Source organism: Aphis gossypii, chromosome 2, assembly GCF_020184175.1.
Source record: "Aphis gossypii isolate Hap1 chromosome 2, ASM2018417v2, whole genome shotgun sequence".
Taxonomy (NCBI): domain Eukaryota; kingdom Metazoa; phylum Arthropoda; class Insecta; order Hemiptera; family Aphididae; genus Aphis; species Aphis gossypii.
This window is the reverse complement of record NC_065531.1, coordinates 20,363,911-20,388,367: the sequence shown is the minus strand read 5'-3', so window position 1 is coordinate 20,388,367 and position 24,457 is coordinate 20,363,911. Positions and strand designations below refer to the sequence as shown.

At 29.2% G+C, this 24,457-nt stretch overlaps 1 protein-coding gene across 2 annotated transcripts in view; it reads left to right on the top strand.

The window, feature by feature from the left end:
• Positions 1-24,457, top strand: part of LOC114131094 (transcription factor Sp9) — a 71,749-nt gene that overhangs the window by 18,204 nt on the left and 29,088 nt on the right. The window contains exon 1 of one of the 2 annotated variants that reach the window (XM_050199362.1): positions 20,054-20,300. The exons of the other annotated variant lie outside the window; for it this stretch is intronic. Within the exon in view, the coding sequence (XP_050055319.1) occupies positions 20,220-20,300 (81 nt within the window). The 5' untranslated portion in view covers positions 20,054-20,219. Of the gene's footprint in view, positions 1-20,053; positions 20,301-24,457 lie in introns of those variants that run through there. 2 annotated transcript variants of the gene reach the window in all.

Here is a 24,457-nt window from a genome sequence, read left to right as displayed (position 1 = left end):
TAACGCATTATTTTTGACGTTATTAAAATAAGTAATGAATGATAAAACGTCAAAACCTAAAGGCAGAATATTCGAAAAAAATTGAAAATTAATTTAATTTACTAACAAATCTGAAAGTTTCAGACTTTTAGTTAATAATTAACAATACTTTTAAAGAGCTTAAGAATTAATGTTATTTGTGAAAAAAAAGAGTTTAGATTCAATAATTAATTTGAATTCAAATTAATTATGACTAGTGAGTAATCCTAAAGTCTAAAATAACAATTAAATATTATTATTTTAAATTATTTACATTCTTTTTTTTTAATTAACGTTAATTGTAACGCCTTACTTTTTGAATGAAAAATAATATAATTTGATAAAAACAACATTGGGTAACGCAAATGTGATTTAATTAAATATTTAATATTACGAGTAACGTAATTTTAATAGTTGTCAAAAGCAATTTAACCAAAACTGTTTTTGTGTCTATGTACACGATAATTAGTGTTTCAGTTTTTACTTAACAACTAAGGAAAAATATATTTTTACTTGAATCCAATATTATTACTAAAATAATCGTTTTGTCATCATCATGGTTACCAAAATTTAAATAGTCTTCGTTCAGAATCGTTTTTCGTCATATAATTAGGTGTATATTGAATTCAAATTTAAGAAAATGATTTACTCAATTACGAGTTCCACTTAACACATGATTAACAGTAGTTTGGTATCCATTTGTTTACCTTTTTGATATTGAGTATGATGCTATTCTTTTTTAATACTATATAACTATGATTGATAATATCCGTGAATAACATTTTGTTAATGTATATTATGATACTAAATTACTTCCTATGATGTAATATTACTCAATATAAAATGATTGTTATTATTTTAGTTCATATGAAATATCAAAGGGTTGAGAAACCTAAATAGTTTTTAACGTAACTATTGAAATTATTCAAATTCTAAGAAAGTGAATTATTTTTCCGTCATCTTAATTGTGCATGTTTATAAAAAAACAAAAACAGATCATTAAGAGTTTCAAAAAGAATTTAGACCATTCGAATTTTCTTTTGCGTTTTCTACTATGTAATCCTATAACTAGCTGTATTAAACTGAGGTTCTGGTAAAAACGATGTCTATATTTCTAGGTAATTTATAAAATTTATTTATAAAACTGAAAGTGAAATAGGTAGATAGGTAATAGGTAAATAAATAGAATTAAATTAAATATAGTTGTTTTATATTAAGTTTTTTTTTTAATCGTAGATTTTTTATTGATAAATTCGATAATTATTATACAGTTATTTAATTTTTTAATTTTTATTTCTTTAACGATTTCAAAATAAACAAGTGTTTTTTGTTGTTGTAAATAAAGTATTTTCTTTTTAAATACATGTCCATGTGATAATGATAATTATAGGTTATGCACTTGAAAGGGTAAAATATAAAGTCTATATTGTAGCCGGGTCGTTTATGCATACACAAACTCTGTAGGTAGCTGTTAAATTTTGTATGTATCAAGTTTTATCAAATATAGCACTGCAACTTTACTTAAAAATTAATGGAAAAAATAATAAATATGTCCTTGTAATAAAAACATATGATCAGAAAAAAAAATTATAGCAACAACTTCTATTTACTATTCTCTAGATATAATAGAGTGGTTTTTAGAGTTATTCACAAAAATAATATGAAATTTAATTTTATATCCACTTATAAAAAATATATAATTATTTTGAAATTTATGTTTTATACCTTGATAAATAATTCATTATTATTTATTAGTTATTGAGAAAATAACAGAAAAAAAAATTGAATTCTTTAAAATTTAAAATTTAATTATATTGTATATTAACCAGCGTTTATGAATAGAATATATAATCAGAAAAATGTTTTATATTTGTACCAAAGCGTTTATTAATTTAACTACTGCTTGTTTCCCATTAATTTACCTCTTATTACTTATAATTTATTTAAATATTTATTAAGTCATTATAATATAGTCCCACAAAAATGCATTTATTAAATAGAACTAAAAACTGAAGTTACTTTTGTAATTTATTTCATAAATTTATGAAATGTAATTCAAAGTTTCTTAAGAGTAAATATTTTCTTTTTGTAAGCTGCACAAAGTATAATAAGGGTTCGCATTATATACATATAGTATAAAAAGCGTTTATAATTGTATAACTTTTACTATAGGGTCGTTAGAACCACGATTTGGGGGGAAAAAAAATGATAAATAGAATGGGCATTTTTACCTGACCTAATTATTGTGCATCAACACAATTTATACGGTACTAAAAAAATTTTTATACTGTGTTACCTAATGTCGAATCCCTTGATGAACTCGTTAAACATCGATTAGCTTCATACCTGTCTGGCGCATGAACCCAAACAAAACAATATTTTTACTTCGTCTCGCGCTCGTAAAATCATTAATCCAAAACTCCGGTAGTTGAGTGGATGATAATAATTTGTCAAGACTCGCTTAAAGCGTTTTTTTCCAGCTCCTCCTCCCCCCAGCGTGACGTATTTCTGTTGCACGGGGAGGTTTAAAAGTAGTTAATATATATATATTATATAACAACAACCTACGTTATTCGATGATGGCGAAACGGATTAATGATGCAAAAATGATTAACGATTATTATATGAGTCCTGCGTGTTTGTATAATATACTGTTCACGTATATTCTTACGTATACGTCACAATATATATGTATACCTTATATTTAGGTATATCTTTCATTCGGAATAATTCAACTTAAAATTATGTGCCATACACTACACATATATTTTAAAATAACTGCATTGTTTTACAATTTACAATAATAACTACAACGAATAGAAGACGTATAAGTCAGCGGACACAACATTATTTATATATTTTAAAGATTATTATGGTCCATTTTTTTTATGTTAAAAAAATCTTTTGACCTGCAGGTTTGCTGATCCACAAAAAGAATCTCCTATATTCAACTACAGAATATATATATATATATTATATTCTATATTATTAAAGTAAATAATATGAAACAATACTTTGAGTGGCATAAATATTTTTCCATATTATATAATATAATATAGTTGTTAGTAAGGTAGTATTGCAGGATAGTGGATGGTCGAAAACATTTGAAATTTGTGACCTGTATAATGGCAAACTCAACAAGTGAACCTACTTTGACATGTATCTGACTAATTGTGAAATTTGGCTAATTTTTGAAATTTAACCTTTACTGAAACTCAAGAAGATTTAATAATAGTTTGACGACCATGAGGAAAAAAAGTTATTATATACGTAAATGATCAATTTGTTTAAAACGTTTTGGTTTTGGCCCCTTGACCGTTATGTAATTATAAATAACGATAAATACTTAATTGCAAATAATTGTTTACTTGTTATTATAGAAATGTAAAAATTATATATTCTTGTCATTCAAAACATATATAACTTATAATCAATATATAACACGAATCATAGAACGTATAAACAAAATGATGTGTGAAGTTTACTTTGTATTTCGTAATCCGGAAGGATTTCATAACTATATCAACAAGACACATTGTGATCGATGAGAAAGCATCACGATTTCACTAATAATCATTTCAGGACGATGCGATTATACTCATATAATATGTACATTGTACAGTCATCAATACTCACGTCGACTGTGACGAGAATACATAGTGGCGTAGCGTAACCTGTAAGGGAGTGTTTTTGGCGTTGTTACACCCCGCGTCAGCCGTTTTTATACAGAAAGTATTATCATAAAGATCGATTACTATTATAGGTATAGGTACCTACTTGTATGAAAAGACGCACAGAGTGTGTGAACCACTCCCTCGGCGGCCAAGTGATGATGATTAAATACGAAATCGAAACACCTCCTGCCCACCTAAAAAAAAAAAATAAAAAAATAAAAAATCCTGGCTACTCGCCTACGCCGGCCGCGATGACATTTACCTGCCTACTCGAATTAGATTATAATGAAATAATAAGTATCACACAGGTACATCGCGTTTTACTATAACTCCGCGAATAATATAATATGGATTTATACGGATTAACGTATTGTAATAAACGCGTATACGACCGCTATAAAAATATGTATACCGCGTGTGCGGCGTATCGGTCGATTATTATTATATACGCTCTGCGTTTCCGACACGCCGCTCGATGACAGTCCGGTAATCCGGTAATCGACGCCCATCAATCAGAAATTATACCGGGTTATCGCGGGCGGCCGATCGTGTGAGCGGGCGCGCGCGAGCGTTTAGCAGCAGCCATAAATCCACGAATGTATAAGGCGACTCGCCGCGCGCACAGTGGCTACACCGAAAAGATTACAATGCCTGACGGGCTCGAAACACACAGGCCGAGCGCGCGAGCCAGCGATACATTATAATATAATAATATTATATATACATTGTAATTTCGAACGCCAGCTGGTATACAATTAAAATTAACTCCACCGATAAATTACTACTTTCGCGCGGGGCCGGTGGTTTTTTTTTTTTTTTTTAGCGGTGTGTGTGTTTTTTCGACTGCTGCTCTCCGGCCCCGGCGCGGCGGCGGTAGGGGGGTACAGGTCGTCTTCGCCGCCGCCGAAGAGGATATATAGAATCTGCCACGCCAGCCACCGCGTATACGACGTAGGTACGCGCACACACACACTCGCGCGAGCACGTATTTTATATAAATATATATTATTATTATTGTTATTACTAAACAGAGCTCGCACTACTCCGCGAGCAGGCGGCGTAGTTTAGCATATTGTGTGTAGTAATTTAATCGAAACCTGCAATTTAAACGTCAACCCGACGACGAATCCTCGTAATACTATATATACATTCTGTTTTCGCCACTATACGTCGTCGCCACTCGTCACACATCGCATCCCCACGATTTAATAATAATAATAATAATATGAGCCCCCCGATATATATATTCCGTATATATTTTGTACACGGCGTTTGTGTTATTACACACACGTATATACACGATTTTATATGTTATTGTATCGAGAATATATACTCACAAGTTGTATACAGTCGGTTTGTGTTTTTATTTTTTTTTTTACACGACGTAGGTACAATATACATTGTTCCGCATGTACGTTCATATACGATACATGATATATAACTATATATATATAGTTAAACCGGCAGTTAAACCGGACCGCAGATATAATCAAAACTAATAAATAATCGTTTTCGAATCCAGTGAAAAAAAAAATATAATAATATAATAATAACGATTGGACATCATCAAACCGATATTCTCACGAAAGGCGACTGTATAGTTTTTTTAAACTTTTTTTTTTATGAATAAACAATTCACGTTCGTCGTCGTTTTTCTTAGATTTTTTTTTTATATACCACTGTTGCACCTGTCATTTGAAATGTAATTAATACGCGTAAGCAATTAACCATTGACCTCTTATATATATATATATACATATATAGGTAGTATTCTATCGATATTAAACTTGGATTTTTAATTTTAATAGTGTTATGGGGGCGGCTTGAATATCTCAATGGCCAATGTGCGGTGTCGAATTATAATTTGGAAACAATATTGATTTAATCTGAAATGAACAAATTATTATAGTGTACGTTTTTATGTATGGTTGTATCGTGTTTTCAAAACAGAACGTTTATTTTTAAAGAACCACAAACAAAATTATATTTAATCGTCAGTCATACGATAATATCTTGTTTTTTTCTGCTTTCGACGAATAGTTTAAAGTTGATTAGAAATAATTGCAAAGTTGTTTTTTAAATCTTCTGTAAAACATAAGTGATATGACGATAACGTGATTATTTCATTAAAAAAAAAAATAGTTACTTCTAACATGTTATAATTATGCGTGTAAAATTTGTAGTAAAACTTTAAAGATGTAGGTACATGCGTGCTGTAACGATTATTTTGAAAATATAAACATAGATTATAAGTGTGCGCATTTTTTGAATGAAAAGTTACAAGTTTAGTTCGCTTATAATTTAAATAGCCGATTAGTGATTATAATATTATGATATTTATCTGTATACATTAATTATCAATTTATACATTATGTGTAGACTATGTAATAATAATAGTTATTATAAATTCAAAAGAAAGCAAAATCATAAATGATTGTGTATCGTACAATTATACACTATGATTACATACAAAGTCATGTTTGATATTACAATCTTAATGTAATACATCATGACTTATCAATATATTACCAGAATTAGAGCTAAATACCAGTAAAAGGCATAAAGATAAATTGCTATTTTCATTATAAACTTTTAAGTAGAATTAACATTCAATATTGTAGAATTTTTGGTTATAATGCTATGATAAAGTTATATACTTTTAATTTTCAAATATTTATTGTCTGTTTTTAAAGTATAATAATAAAATATCTTGTTATTCCAAATGTCAACAATGTAAAAAATGTACCTACATTTTTATTTACTAGATATATTTATTACCTTAACCTAACGATGCTTTAAACTATATGAATTATTTAAAAATTGTTGTATTATTGTTTTAATTTCAAGTAATAAATGTGTGTCCCATATATTTCATTGTAACTATATAGGTAGTATGAATACCATTTTTTTATTATTCTAATAGTTGATGCCAAGCGTGCTAAAAATAATGAAAAACTAGTAGTATACATAATATTTTATATAATATTTATATTATTATACGATTATACATCGGAAGTATACCCCGAAACAAACAAGATGATTTAAATGTTATACGCATAAAGAAAATTGAGGAATTTGACCTATAGCCGGGGCATTTCGCTGTTTTAGCAGAAATACATCATAGAAATATTATGTTTGTACTATAATATATTATATGCTTGCAGTAGGGTATTTTATATAAAAATCTGTGAGATGGAAAATTTTATTTATTATTTTTCATTCGTACTTTGAGATTTATCGACGGACTTTATACAACATATTATACCTATACATACATAATATACGGACGGTATAAAAATAGTTTTTCACTAGAGAACACATATTTTATATATATAAATATATATAATATAGTGTGGTGGTGCGCGTGTAACATAAAAATTCATAGGGCTATCATCATGCGCCGAGGGTCATGTATGATATAGAAATTTGTTATTCATGGCGTTTTACACACGCACGCACACACATACACATAGAACTGTATACCATATAATATATATAGTATATGTATGTGAATTTGTGCACGAAGTCTGAGTGGAGTCGGGGTAGTTTATGTATAGTAGAAAGTGACTTTCTGGCGGCGTCGGTGGTAGCAGCGGCGGTGGTGGCTCAGGTTGATTTATCGTTAGTGCGGCACGCCCATCGTGCGCGAGCGTAACGCCGGTCGGGGGTTTTTGTGAAAAATAAGCGGTGCCGCCGATTTCAGACGAGCCAGCGATTGATAATGGGCGGAAACGGCACTTCTAGCAGACCCTGCCGACGTTTGGTATAATATATAAGACCCATGATTAGAGGGTGGACGACGCGGAGGGACGGTGATCGCGGCGGCGCTCTTGAAGAAAATGCCACGCTCTACAAATAATAAGGGAGGTATAATACGTCAACTTTTCAGTACACACATATCGTATCGTAATATTATTACAATATTTTAAGCGTATAAATAAAAACTCAGAGTGTGTGCGAGTGTGCGTGTGTGTGAATGACATTTGTTTATGAATAGTGAATATGTGTGTGTGTGTGTGTGTGTGTGTGTGTGTGGTGTGTGTGTGTGTGATGGAGAAGAAAGTTACACCGCACGGTGACAGAGAGAACAATTGAAAGTTCATATACGGCTTTAAAAATCGTTGGTTGTCCAAATTAGGGATTGGATGAAAACGCCACTAAAAATAAAAATTATTCATAGCCTTGCAAGTGTCTAACGCTAAGTAAAAGTATTGCTAGTATGTAATACGAATAAATAATGAGAAATACAAGATATAAATTAATACTTAAGTACCTAACCTATTTATACTTTATAATAAACAGCTAAAATCATTAAATATCTAATAGATTATTAATAATTTTCATCTATTTTAATGTTAAATAGTTTCATAATAACATGTAAGCAGATAATTATTTTTTAAGACAATTTTAAAATATATATTTATTCTTTTAAGAATAAAATATAAGCATATAATTCAAAAGTAGCATAGATAATATATACTCATGATATTTACATAATTATGTTTACGTGTATTTATTTACGTATTTTAAATTTAAATTATGTCTGAATCAATTAAAATTAAATAATTTAGTGAGAAAATACTTATAATTAGTTTGCTTTAAAAAAAAAAAATATTAATGGATAAAATAATTATAATAATTACTCTGTTCGACGTATAGTTAATGTAATATAATTTTAAAGATAATTTGTAATTTCTTATGAATATTATTCAAATATTTTCATAAAAAAACATTAGCCACTTAATATTTTACTAACTCTCCAGTTATGAGACAGTTCATCAACTCGTTCACGGGTAATAACAATAGTAGGTACGACAGGTGCGAGGACCTTTTCAATAACCAATTTCCGATGTACCTAAATAGGAAAATAAAAATCTTCGATCCTCTTCCAAAGATTAATTAAAACTGAATTTTCATTTTGTAAACCGATTAACCACCAAATTGTATTCTAAACCGGATTGTATTTTTCATAACGGTGGTCCGAGTAGCGAACGAAAAAAATTAACCCGAGCCGACTAATGTCTATCACGATGTGGATGAGAACATGTTACGTGACCGGCAAGAAAGATTGGGCTTTTTCCATATCCTATAGTATTCGACTACGATAAACAACAACCATAAGGCATAATGTAATATTGTATCTTTATACAATCATTCAAAATATATTATTCTGTGACTATACTATAGGAGATGTATAGGTATTAGGTACATAGTATTATATAGTCGGTGAAAATAAAATTATCGTGTTATGTAAGTATTTGGGAATTATTTTATTTTATATTAGTATAGACTACAGATAGGTACATTATAGTCTATATATACAACCTACTTGTATTAGATTATAAAGGAAATTATTTTAGATCACACTTTGATCGTATTAATATTTATTTTTTCCTATATATATATACCTATATGGTGTACAATATACAATACACCTTATGTGGGTTAATTTGATGATCTTAGATCGAGTATATAGATAATACAGAATTTCCCGAAACTCTGTAGACCCTGTAATTAGACGATATTTATGTATACCTACCTCATAAGAATAATGTATTGAAAATTAATTTTTTAATAAGTTTAATCCTTATTAGTTATTACGGTTACCTTCTATCAAAATTAGATCCCGTATAGTATATTATATTATATACGTATAAATGGAATTATTATCTAGGTAAATAAATACGTATTATGTATTTTATATATTATTTTTGGGAAAATGGAAACATTCTCGACCAACGGTATTTTACAAAATATTGCAACAGTTCACAATAGTATTATTATTTTATCATTGTTCTGATAATAAAATATAATACGTAGTAGGTGTACATAAACTATATTATTAATTATTATGATGCGCAGTTTGAGTCAACTTTATTAATTAAAATTTTGTTGATCGCATCATATTATAATGGTGGTAATTTAGTGGACATATTGTTAGCATTGAAATGATTATATCTATACGTTAATATGATATTTAATATTTTAATGTAAAATATATTATAATATGATAGACTACGGATTATATGTTTATACAACATTGTTATGATATTATCAGAAACATAAGTTTTGATATAAATATAGGTGTACATATTTCGTTTGGTGAAGTACCCACATATACATAATATTATTATATGTATTGTTTGCGCGTTTTCGGTTTCTCGTATCGCACAGAACTATTTCGAGTTCGTGTAAAATATTTTATTGCCCTTGTTCTGCGGATTGTTGCCACGGGAAAATAGTTTTTCACCATTTCCCTACCCTTTCTGCCACCGCTGCCGCATCGCCACCGCAGCAGAGTTTTCCTCGAGGGCACGCGGTTAACGCCCACTCGCGTCTCCCGTGGCAACACGACTTCCGACCATTGGCCGCTGCCGTCGCCGTCGGGCCCTCGTGACATTAATTAATGATTCACGAAGACAGCTTGCTTTTTCCTCAGAGCTCCAAAGACGGTTCGGGACGAAGCCAAAAAAAAAAAAAGAAATAATATTATTATATAAAACATTTGAAATTATTTTAGGAAATCTATATATATATCATGTTGAATTTATATGTTGTGGTCAAAGTATTTTTATTAATTTTTTTGTGATAAAAATTGAATTCCCCAAGTAAAAAATAGTTAGTACGTATTATAGTAATATTTGATATCTATTGTACTCGTAAAATGTAGTGCAGGATTTTGCGTGTTATTAGTCTTAAACGCTTATGTTTATGTTTTTACTATACAAATATAAAAAGATATATTATATGCAGAATTTCTCTATATATTAATATATTAAAATAAACACGCTTATTAAATCTGTTAAATTAGAGAATCGGAAATATATACCAAGCGCATTACCCATGTTGAATATTGAATATTTAGATGATATAATATGTATTAAAAAATTAAAATAATGTAATGTTGATTCTATATTTGTACACATGGGTATTGGGTATGGTCGTATGGAGTACCTATCTATAGTACATAATATATATGGATACTTAATGATGGCAATATCATAAATGTATGTATATCTATATACATAGAAATTATACTCAATTGTTTTGAAATAGATAACATAATATATAGTAAAAAATATTATCTAATAATAAATAATTCGGTAGAGGTAAATTAGGGGTCAAAGCGTATGAATAAAATATAAGGATAAAAATGTGAATTTTTATATAATAATAACATTGATTATAGAATGGACTATTTTATAATCTATGATAATAGATTAAATAACTTAACTTAACTACACAGAACTGTGGTAAAATTCAATTCGAAGTCAATAATTAAAATGAATTCAAAAGAAAGCTTAAAACGGTTTTGAATAGACGTTTAAAGTTGTATGTATTTTTAGTGAGAGTATAACTGCATTTCACATATCTATACCTAATTTTATATAATATAGTATTAACTATATAATACATTTAAAAGAAGCTAATGAGTGGGTATCTAATGGGAGAGTGGAAAGTTAGAATTTAGAAAATAACTAATAATACCTATGTTAATACAACGATTATAACGACCAATCCTAAAGCGACAGTATGGTAATATAATGGTATACACTCGTAATTGATCCTACCAAAAAAATGTAAACTACATACGAAATAGGTCAATTTTTTTTAGAGGTGATGACTATTTAAATTGCACAAAGTCGAAAGATTCAACGTTAACGACTTTCCTACAGTCGATGAAACAGGGCTACAACAGTTACGTATCTATATATATATATATATCACTGCAAGATAAAGCACTTGTTTTTCAAACGTATATTATCGCATCAGCACAATAATAATACGTAATAACTCGTTCGTCCCACCTTCTTTTTTAATCGTTTTTATATTATAAGACAATATGATTATTTCGTTATATAAAAAAGATATACACAAGTGAATTATAATTTATTACAAACAGTTGTAAAAAAATAAAAATTAAATAAATATAGATACACATACACACGCGCGTATACCTCGATACATGTGTACCGGTATTCATAATATATATATATAAATACGATTCGATGCGCGCTTTTTCCGCTTTGTCAGTTTTTTAACGCGCTGCGGCAGCGGCAATGAATCATATTGGCGGCGGCGGCGGTTCGGTTAAAATTCGACCGCCGCCGCCGCCGCCGCCGCCGTAGTCTGGTCGCAGAGGATAATCCCCCTAAGCCTATAATTAAATACGGTCGCTTCCCCTGTAATTATAGCCTGTAAATTTTCGTCCCGTCCATCCGGACGGATTGTATATATACGCGCGCACGCACACGCACACACACAAACGCATACGCACACAAACGCATACGCACACAAACGCATACGCACGAGGGTCCACTCGCCCGGGTTATCTCACGGAGAATCTTCGTCCAACTCTTTCTCACTCGCACTACATATTATTATTATTATGTACACCTATCGGTACCTACCTACGTTGTACTCGCGATGAGGCTGTGTGGCACGTCTCATATTTCATACAGCTGGTTGTTATATATATATATATACATCACACGTACATACATGAGTATAAAATGTGATATAGGTAGGTAGGTAGGTTACCTATACGCTTCACAACGCAATAAGACATTCGCGTATATAATATTATGTGTACTTATATACGTATAATGCAGTGCGCGTAATATTATACAAAACGTTTTGTTACAAGTCGTAAATTACTGCACAAACATTGCAGCAGGCTGCATACAGTATAAAATAATATTATTTGTGATTTTTTTTCATGCACTTTTTTTATACACCTAGGTACCAGGTACCTGCAGCATTATGTGTGGCTGTATACACTGCACAAGTACGTGCTCGAGTGTGTGCATGTGTGCTTGTATACAAACATATTATATAAATAGGTATGAAATAGGTATGTGTGTATGTGTTGTGTCTCTCTATATAATTCCATAAGTAAGACGTACCTATAGGTAAAGTATACGGACGAGCAAGAGATTATACGTGTACAGGAACAGCTTTGGGCCTTATAACGTGTCATAATCTAAACAGTATTACTGTAGATATTGGGTATATTATAATAATATGCACACTGCACTCGTGCATGTATTTTGTGTGTGTCGTGTACTCCCGTGTGATGTATATAACGCGTGCTTGTGTGAGTGTGTTCCCGCGGCCAATCAATAACGCACGGTCTTAACCCTGAGGTCACGCGCGGTGAATATTTCATGGGTTTTTGTATTATTTAGTGTGAAAATTACTTGAATCAATCGTCGCGTGTGTATTATATTCGTATTGTACAACCTTTGAATATATTATATAATTTTCAAAGCAGTCGTAAAAAGAGTAATTTTTTATGTTTTAGTGTTCTTAAAATAAAACAAAATCAATATAAAACTCAGAAATAAGTTTAAAAATGGATAATGAAAAAAAGTTATGTTCAAACTCGCGGTGCGTATATGTATTGTATGAAAAAAATTAAAATCATAATTCTCATTTCCGGCTAACCCTCCCGGAAGGGTCTAACATAATAGGTACATGCGCCTCTGTGTAGACGTGTATTGCACAAGACACGTCAGGTATAAAGTAAATTATAAAATTCTTGATCCATAAATTTAAAAACTGAAAAAAGATAGATCCCTGTCTATGGTAATTTGGTGTAAATATAATTGATTTATAAGGGTCGTGTACACCTGCTGGTTGTTGTAGTGTTTTTTCTAGGGAATCAGTAACAATAACTTCTATAATATTATTTTAAATTATTTTTGTTTAGTAAAAAGTAAAAAGAAATATGAACTTATAAACTACAATTCACTCTAATTGCAGTTTACTAATTATTATTTACCCGCAGGGCTTTTGAAACAATAATTTGGAAGTATCTATAAGCTTTTTATTCGACAAATTGTATATAAATAGTATAGATTTTAGTTTCTCCGTAAACGTGAAGTGAGATGTATTATGGTATTTATCAAACACTTCATTTAAAAATCCTAACAAGTATATTATGTCAGTGCTGTTATAAAAAAAACAATTATACAAGAGAAAAATGAAAACAATGTAGAGATTTTTACTGAAGTATAAGGTCTTTAGGTACCTCAAATGACCTGTAATTCAACTATAGGCTATAAGTATACGTGTATAATATTATATTGTTATTTAAGTTGATGATTTATTGATTGAATGATTTATTGATTTCACTTCTTTTATACAGATTATGTATTTTTCTGTTATATTTTAAACTCTTAAAAACCAGGTGTGTGGTTGCAGCCATCTGATACTATTATTGTTTATATTAGAGTTTTCCATCGTATAACAATGTGATACTAAAATTATATTAAAACAAATATTGCTATAAAATATGTATTATTAAAATCAGTATTAATGCAATTTAAATTGTAGTAATAAACCAAAGATCATTATTTTTAGATAATTAAATACTTAAATTATAAATTATAATATACTTAAAACAAAACAATACCTGATGTATGAAATGAAGTAGAGGACTAGAGGTCTTACACATGTTTTATAATTATTATTTTGTTCGTGATTTGACGGTTAAATGACGTATTATAGGCACCATCATGGCATCATATAATAACAATATACACCTACTATATCGTTGATCTCTATAGCATATTATATTTTATACATTTATTTTTCATTGAACCAATTCTCACACTATAGGATATTTATCCAACGATATAATAATTACTTAAAACGTCCATGGGTATAGCGTGATTATCATCGTATGTATATATATATATATACCATAGCTCAGTAGCTAATAAAGTATAGATAAACTAAAAATCAGATCAGTTTGGTACTTAAAAACATCTATAATATCATAATATGCTATACTGCTAAAGTATATTATACTCGAGTATATGTAGGAATATAGACAAATAGCGTATTATGCGTCAGTATAATCAGCAGGTACCTACCTAATATACGATACTATACGGCGGTCGGCGGTATTACAGCTGCAGTTGTGGTGCGTTTAAAACGTAAAAGTTTTTACGATACACATAATTATTTAATACTGTGCATACCTATTATACTGCAGTACAAATATCACGCTTCGTGTCACGTTGCGATTAAAAAACGATTCTTGTTTAATTGCGTGTAAGTGCAGTATACTCGTACGCGAGCATATTCAATAAAAGCACTACTAAAGTTACGCGGATTATCAAAATGGTTATGTATACACACACACTCATGTATGTAGGCAGGTACCTGCTCGACAAGCCCGTAGTATTAGCATGTCGTGCGGAATATTAATTAAATAGTACACTACATGTGTATAATACGACATTACATAATATATAAGTAGGTACTTGTATGTATAACGCACAATCAATCAACACAAAATTATCTATATACTCGTTTATAGAAACGATAAAGCGCGTCTCGTACATTATGATTATGCACATCTCGTTTTCGCCGTCTCGCAATATAAAAAAAAATCGGAAAAATCGACTTGACGTGGCTTTAAAAACGTATACTTATAATAATATTATATATATATAGAACGCCCACCGCGGTATTCCGTTATATGTACACGGGGCGCGTCACGACCACCGCGGTAATAACCGCGAACGCGGTACGGTCATTATATCGAATATTCAATATTATATACGTATAGTATGGCTGCAGCGGTCGTGTCGTCGACTATATACGCGGTCATAGGGCCACGGCGCGTGCAGCAGGGGAATAATATAATGACATGATATGTCATCGGCAATAACGCGCGGCGCGGCACAATATAATGTATGACAAACGACCAAACATTACAGACGCGAAATAATTATATTATTGTCCGTTAACAAGTGCGGACGACAAACGAACGGTATAGACAAACAAACACACACAGAGAATATAATATAATAATAATAATAATATTATCGTATTATTTAGCGGGCGCGCGTTCGGCCAATTTAACGGCGGCGGTGGCCAGTGGAACGGACAGAAAGACCGCTCGGTAATTATTCAAACGCATCTCTCCTTACGCACACTCGTTCGCGTGCGTACGACCACGACGACGACAGAAGCAGAGTAGCAACGCGCACACGTGGTAACCTCGACGGCAAGGATGATATTTATTGTGATATTGCTGTTTTATAGAACTGTGCACGCGACCGTCGTCACTATAAAATAATAATAATAATTTACGAATATTTCACGACGCGCTCTCAAGACGGCGTGGCCCGCGGCCGCTCGCTTCGCGCCCCGTGCTGCGGCGACGTGCACGCGCGCCGTTCGCGCTCGATCTGTCCGGGGCACCGGCGATAATTTATTCCGCCCGCTCCGGGCGCAGGGTGTTTCGGCGATATGATCTCGACGGTCCCGGCGCGACAATACAATATTATCACAATAATAATATTACAAGGGATCGAGCGCGAAATTATTTAACTACTACGCGATATTACGCGCGGTGTGTGCGCGGGTCATCGCGCACGTTATATATCGTAGTTATCATCGCGGTTATTGTTACGCCGCCGCGGCAGTATATGTAACGAGTTCGCAAAGTTAATTTCATCGCACTATATACAGCACGAATCGACAACCGCCCCCGCCGCGGAAACGTCGTGCGACGAGTGTGTGTTATGTACGTCATATTTTATAATATTTTATTATATTAATAGGAAACGCGCTCGTGGGAAATTTAATCGAACGATTTTTTTTTTTATTTGATTTCACCTATACATAAACGGCGTTATAATAATATTTACCGTTTCCTTCGCAGTCCTCTCCCCTCGCCGATCCCTTCACGCGACGATTTATCGTAGTCGTGTTCCTGCATCGTCGTACGTTAAACGATAATATTATTACCATCGTGTTTTTTTTTCATTTCACGTAGGCATTATAATGGATACGCATTATCCTACCTACGTGAAATTTGTAATATATTAATGATACTTGCGCGCAGCAGTGTTAAAACATTCAGTTATTGTTATGGAAAAAAAGTACGCACACTATAATATATTGGTGAGGAATAACTTAGGATTTTCATGCCAATAAGGTATTGCTAATGATGAAGATCATTTTTGTGAAGCAGTAGTAGGTACATATAACGTAAGTGTTGTGCCTGCAGTACCGTATCGTATCGCATAACCATACAAAAATGCGTAATAATAATTAATATAAATAAATCACACTTTAACGAACAAAAAAATTGGATATCGTCGACGTATACGCGGGTAGTGTTAAATGACGGTCATTATCACTCCCTTTTAATAGCTTAAAAATTATGTTAACGAAACCCTTTTAAAGTGTTGTACGATAAAAAAATCGGGTTCCAGCGACACATTTTACCGACAAAAAGGGATTAAGGTCAACTTTACAATATTTACAATGTACGTACACGAGGATATAAATTAAAAAAAAACAATTTTTTGTTATAAATATCAAAAACATTATCTCTTATAGGCACTTTAATAATAACGATCTTCAAAACATCGAGGATAATATTTTTAATAATAATAATAATATATTCTCTCTCTTATGATATCCACAGCAGGGCTTGTAACAAAATATTATTCTATAATCTGTGTTAGTCATAAGATGTCATTATGATCATGCGTTCATTATTCCAAGTATTACGTATCATTGTATGTTTAAAGACACTATATATATGTTTGTGTTTATTTTATACTATTGTAATAGTTATTATAATTTCAATTAATTCAAATAATTTAATTAGGCATTTAAATGTACACTTATAGTGTATACATTTTAAAAGTTAATCAACTGTTATGCTAGATACTTGAATTTTTCGATTTAAATTAAAATGATTTTGATTGTTTGGGACAAAAATAGTGATTTTGATGTTCCCGGTGAGTAATGCGTAGGTTTATCTATACACCTATATATTTAATGCGTAACTGCGGACCAATAAATCCAATATCCGTGAGATTAGAACGGCACACGGAGGATACCGCCTCTGGCGCCTATAAACGATTTTTGCGCCATCTAATTTAGTTGTGTTTTTTTATCGACTATAAAATATATAGTAGCACTACACAATTTTAACACATTTTATTTTTTTTCATGTATACATATACAAAAAAAAACAATCCTTTTTGATTTTATGAAAGAAATTAGATATAATATATATGATTTCTAGCTATATACCTACCTGTGACGATACAATTTGTCTATTGTGTGTTCTCTATAAATATACACGCCCATGATGCCGACCTGTGTTTCGGGCGTTGGCCTATGCCACCCCCTTAACGCCACTGCTTTTTGCAATCACTTAATAATTTCCATTACTTTTTTTTTTTAATGAAAAGTCAATATTAAACGTGCGGACGACTAGTAAAATATGTTTTTTCTTAATATTTTTAAAATATTTTCAATTACCTAAAAAATAATAGAATATAAATAAATTATTAGTACTTAAAAAATAACGCAGCTATATATTTTATAATAATAATACAAGAAAATGATAAAAATTACGCAAATATTATCAAATCTCACTATTCATAATTTAAAATATAGAGTTGTATTGCAAAAGTTTTAAGACGTAATCGTCCTAGTAAAGCAATTAATACAATATTGGAAAGAAAGTCTATTATATGACATGCATATTTTAATCTTTTTTTTCAAAGACAATTTTGTACTTAAGTCATCTGTAACAGTATCTGGATAATTATCTTAATAATCAAAATAATTATGATATAAAAAATTAAAGTGAATAGAGTTCTACCTGTAGCAGTGGAGGCACTTTGTCATGATAGTTATGATTTATGAATTATCAGTTATACCTATAATAAATGTATATACATTATACCTATAAGGAATTAATCGGAAATATAACAACTTACAGTCGTAACCTTAAATCTTTTAACCATCCACTAAACATTGAAATTTGTTTTTCGGTCAAAATCGTTTTGTAGACTTTTGTATTTTTTTCTTCTTATCGATTTTTTTTCTCATGGAAATTCACTCGTCGAACAGTTTCAATGAATCGACGACATGTTACTCGGTTATACGTGTATTATATTATACAATAAATTATGCATTGATCCTAAAGATCATAATGTATGCAATAATATTAATATATTATAACGATATGCGTTCGATCTATCATCTACCGTATCATCAACGACACAGAAATACAGAATAATTATTCGCGGAGTGAAATTCACTTGCAAGTTGCAACTGTAAGATAATTTTACATTTAATGACCTCTGTTTCTATATGACTATATGATTTAGTGGCTCATCATGATTGATCCATTCAAAATAAGTGAATCATTAAATTAATAAATCTTTTATTCAACTCGACATAATTAGTGTTTAAAAATTACGATAGACCGCTGAAAAACAATTTAGAGCTAGGTAGGTGTTAAAACTTTTGGATAAAATAATTTAAATGTATTACATTATACTAAAAGTATAAATAGCACATAGGTAAACAAATTCTAAATTTATAAAAAATGAGTTATTCTAATTTTAAAAATTTAATTTTGAAAATATTTTTTATGTAGGTATATATAATATATATTTATATGTATTTTGAACGAGAAATTTTTAATTGTTCCGTAGTGTATAGATATTCAATTAAGACTTGTTGGCACATAATAAATATGATATTTTATTTTTTAAATGATTTCAGTAATTTTTGATGACTTTTTTTACGACTAATGATCTATTTAGAATAGTTGTTGGTGTTATTGTGTATAGGTTCGCTATTTCTGGTACCTATATATATGAATTAGACATTTCTAATTTTAAATGTTGTGCTCGAATCAAACATTTAAATATGTAGTTGACAAAAATATTTTTGAATATTGTTTTAATATAATATAGTATATGTTATGTAAATATATAGTTATTAAATTTAAAATAGCTATAATGGATATATATAGCGAACTGTGTTAATTATTATTTTTTATATTTGTATACTAATATTATATTATTTTTACAATTTATAATATATATATATATATATACTCGTTATGCATTTACTTGTATAGTATATGTGTTGATTTTAATTTTAATATTTTTTTGACCAAAGACTATGTGCAATAAATTACATAAAATAGTATTCATTGCATATATAAATACCTAATATATTTTAATAAAGCTATACAGCAAGCTATTTATTCTACGGTATAACAGCTTAAAATCATGCGGTAGGTTTAATTGTTATAAACCTTGTAAGTGCGGTATCGAGATGATTTCGCTTTTGTTTTTCAAAAATTAATTAATAATTTTTTTTTAAAGGTGCGTAGAACGCCGGTTTGTGGGACTAATCAAAGTGGTGGTTATATAGTGTGGGTGTAGTAAACGACTAATTATTGTTGAGCCAATGAAACGGCAAGACTCGTTTAAACCGTCTTTATTTTATATTTTTTTTTTAACACGGGTATAGATACATTTTTTTTTTCATAAGCCAGATTTTCTTTAGTTATACTGCACCAGTCTTAAACGATATCTCGACAAGTCTACAAGTTCGCGGGTGTTACGTGATTGTTTTTTTCCTCCAAATATTCATATCATATTATAGTTTTAGTTTTAGTATTATATAATACACACATACACATATATTAAATTACTATAGTGCGTATAACCAATTATCGAAATGACCACACTTGACATGTCGTATCCGTATAGCAGTTACCATTTTCAAGCCGAAAATTGCAACGCATTGTACTGTGAAAAAGTAAGACTTATCATAATATTTACATAATCAGTAATAATTGTATTCTGTAGGTAATTGTGCATCTGCATGTGTACAACCATACACATTAATATAGGTTTTTAAATATTATAAATAGTACTTATATACTATACTATAGGACATATGTTTGTCCTAAATGGTAATTTAAAATCTTAGGTACTCTAAATAATTATTTAGTATCTATATTTTATAAACAATCATTTTTTGCATATTATGGTTATTTATCTTAATATTTAAATTTGAAAAAGTTAATTCATTGTGATATGTATAAAGAAAAAATAAATGTATAGAAAGTTGATAAATTTCTCTTAAATCAAGTACTAATAATAGCTACATTAAATGTATATATATTATATATTTGATTCAAATGATCCTTGCTAACTGTTGTTAAGTGTATGCAATACATAGGTATGTATATGATATTATATAGAAGTGAAAATTGCTTGTTAACTTGTGTATAAATTAACTCACTAAATTTGAACTGCTAATATATATTATATACAGGTAAATAGCTGGTAAACTAACTATTAGGTATATATTTTAATATTTAAGTAAAATATTAAATAAAAATCTTAAATTTGTTAAAAGAATATTACATTTTTCATAAATTATAGATGCATCAAAATAATTTTTTTTTTATTGTGTGGAATATTTTGTGATACTGTTATTAAACCCATAGTTTACAAAACTAAAAATATTGATGTGTAAGTCTTATAGTAATAACTTTTAAATCATCGAAATGTATTTATTTTCATGAATTTAGTCAGATTTGTTGTTGTATTAAACTCCTAAGATTCCCTATAGTCATATTGAATAGGTACCAATAATAAATTATATTTAAATATTAATTTAAGATAAATCTCTAAAAAATTATTAAATAACTATAGATATTTTTAAACTCATATTATAAACTTTTTAATAATTAAAACAAAATTCAGAATTAAAAAGATAATTTAAAAATCAGCAATATAATTGAAAAAAAACTCGTTTTTTTTTAGCTATTATTACTATTATTGGTTATTATAGGTTATTTGTATAGACTTTAGAGATATTAAATAAAAAGTAAAATATTTGCAAATTTAATAACTCATTAAATCTTTTTTATTTTATTTTCAACAACTATTATAACATAATATTAACATTAATTGAATTTTTAATCGAATATTTGTTCGTCTATTATTACTGTATTCGGTATACATATATCTATTATAACGATCATTATATCATAATATTAGTATGTATATATGTAACTTATGTGTGTGTATCTCTATTGCAGTATATATATTAGTCATACTTATCTACATATTATTATGTATAGAATATTTTTTTATAATAAACACTAAACGTGCAGATTTCTAAATCTATGTAGGTATAATATACCTTAAGTATTTTATAAATATTTATTTTATTGATAACTTTTTTTATTCCAATAATATTAATATACATACATATTATAATACTATTTCATATTTGTTTATATTTTAATTAATTTTTCGTTAATTTTTTTGGAAAATAATTTTGTTACTGAATCGTTTTTCAACAAGTGCTTAAACAATACAACGATTAAACGACGGACGTACTTTATACTATGTAGATAAACGTATAATGTGTACAATACTTTAATGTATAAAATAATACAACCTGTTATTGTGATTTGTGAACAATGTTCTGCGTTTGGCTCACGGGCAAGAATCAGTGCAAAAATCGATCGTGTATATAATATATCTATATAACGTATTTATTAAAAAAAAATAATACTCCTACACTTGCCTTACTTACCGTATTATAGTATAAGTACATTGTGGCGCCATGTTATTATACGATATTTACTAGGATAGGTACATAATATAAACTATAAATTTATAATCTTTTTTTTCGTAATAATTTATAATATCAAATTTTTTTTATCTAAAAATCGTCCATGTGCACATAAATAATTATATATATATATATATGTGTGTGTGTGTATAATAGTTATTACTCTATATTTGCAAATGATCGATTGAAATATTAAAGTTGAACGTTCTCAGGCCATATATATACGTGCATATTATTATACCTACATCGCGCCGCGTGCAGTATATGCGTGAACTAAACGAGCATACTAAATTATATTTATGGGCTCATAAAACTGAAATCAGTCGCGGCCTTGTTTATGCACCGATGAAATTTATGACGTTAGCTCATTAACCCCCTCTCCTCCACCCTTACACACAACCATTGAGCTCCCTAAATTCTCTCGTATCCTCTTAAGTTTTGATAGAATATAAATCAACACGCGTGCACCAGATAGTACATTACGTCAAAGCTTTTTTTATATACATAATGAATGTAAATAAATGAATTATTAAACGAAATCTATTTGCAAAACCATATAATTTGATTAACTAGATACATTTATCAAAATTCTATAACATAATGTAATGTATAAACGTATCCTCAATAAAGTTAATACTTCAGTTTCCTTATAGGTATATTTTAGTTTTTTTTTTTTTTATATAAAAAATGTCTATGTACCTATACTATTTAAGCACAATTCTGTAGTTGTGCAAACATATATAAACGCTCATCTATTTAATTAGGTTTAGGATGATGGCAATATTTTATAATCTTTTGTAACTTGTATAAGTCTATAATTTTCCTAAACCACAATAAGTTGTATATATAGATATAAGAGCATTTTAAAATTACTCTAATCGAAAACTGAAGGTTATTATATCATGTATAGGTATCTTAAACAATGTAATAATTGTATTTTTAAAGTAATGATATAAAAATATTTTATGGTTTTTTCTCAGATAATTTTGTGATTTGTATAATATTATGTTCATTATCCTTGTAAAAGATTAAATTTTTGTTTTAAAATATTTTTAATTCATTAAAAAATAATAGCGATACAAATTATCTTATTTTTACCTAACTTTAAATAAATACAAATTAAAGTTTATTATGCATTTTGATTTATGATATTTTCACGAAACTGTTATTATTAAGTTTTTAGTAATATTGTATTTTTTAAATGAGCAACAAAATAGAAGTTAAAATGCTGTTTTTGAAACAACTTGTAAGTAATTTTATTTTTATCAAGTTAAAAATACGATTTATAATAATGTTATGTAATATAGAGTTTTAAATTATAAAATATAAATTATTCGGTACGTTATGTTGAAAGTTTATTTATACACTAGCTTTTTTTGCTTTACTGTCTACATTGAACACGCCATTATAAAAGTATAAATAAAATATAAATTCAACTACTTTTATTTTAAAAGTTCAATTAATATTTAAACTTAATGATAAAAAGAGATATTATTTAATATGATATATTTAATATTTATATATCTATTAAAATATTAGCTATACCTACACATATATTTTTATTCCCTTGAAAATGTATATTTTATTAAATCGCATAAATTAGTTATTTCCTAAAAACCCTATAAAATACCCTATAATTTATTTTAATAAGTTTATTAACTACTTGACACTGGAGTATAAATAGGTAAATATACCTAATTATTTATAAATGTTTTGACAAGACGATGACAAATATTAAATTCTTTGATTATATTTCGAGCCCTTCATCCGGTTAGACATTTTAAATACTTAATAAAATATATGATATAAATACTTTACTATATGTAGCTCAGTATAATATGATAATGACGGTTACTTTGTTCATTTCCGTTTTGGAAGTATGTATATATACTATTACTACAAATTGTCATCATATAATATATTTGGGCTTCATCTAACGTGGGTGAAACGTTTCAGATCACGTTTGATGCACCCTATCAACCGCAGCATGTGTATGATGTTGATTTTTGCTGCAGTCGACTCGACGAATTTTTACTGCGGGATATTAACACACACCCATACGCATAAACATTACACATAATATAAATTATGTACATTGTACACTACATAATAAACATATGCTACAAATGGTTAATTGTAATTAGAAAAAAAATAGATTATGATGGGAGGTTCAATGCATCGTTAATTCGAGTTGCATTAGCTTTGGGTTACAGTTTTTCAGACTTGTGAGTATTTTCGGCTATCTGCAAAGTAGAATTTATAGATATACTACATATAATGGGCATACCAAAGATTATCAAGGTTTCATTGGAATTTTACAA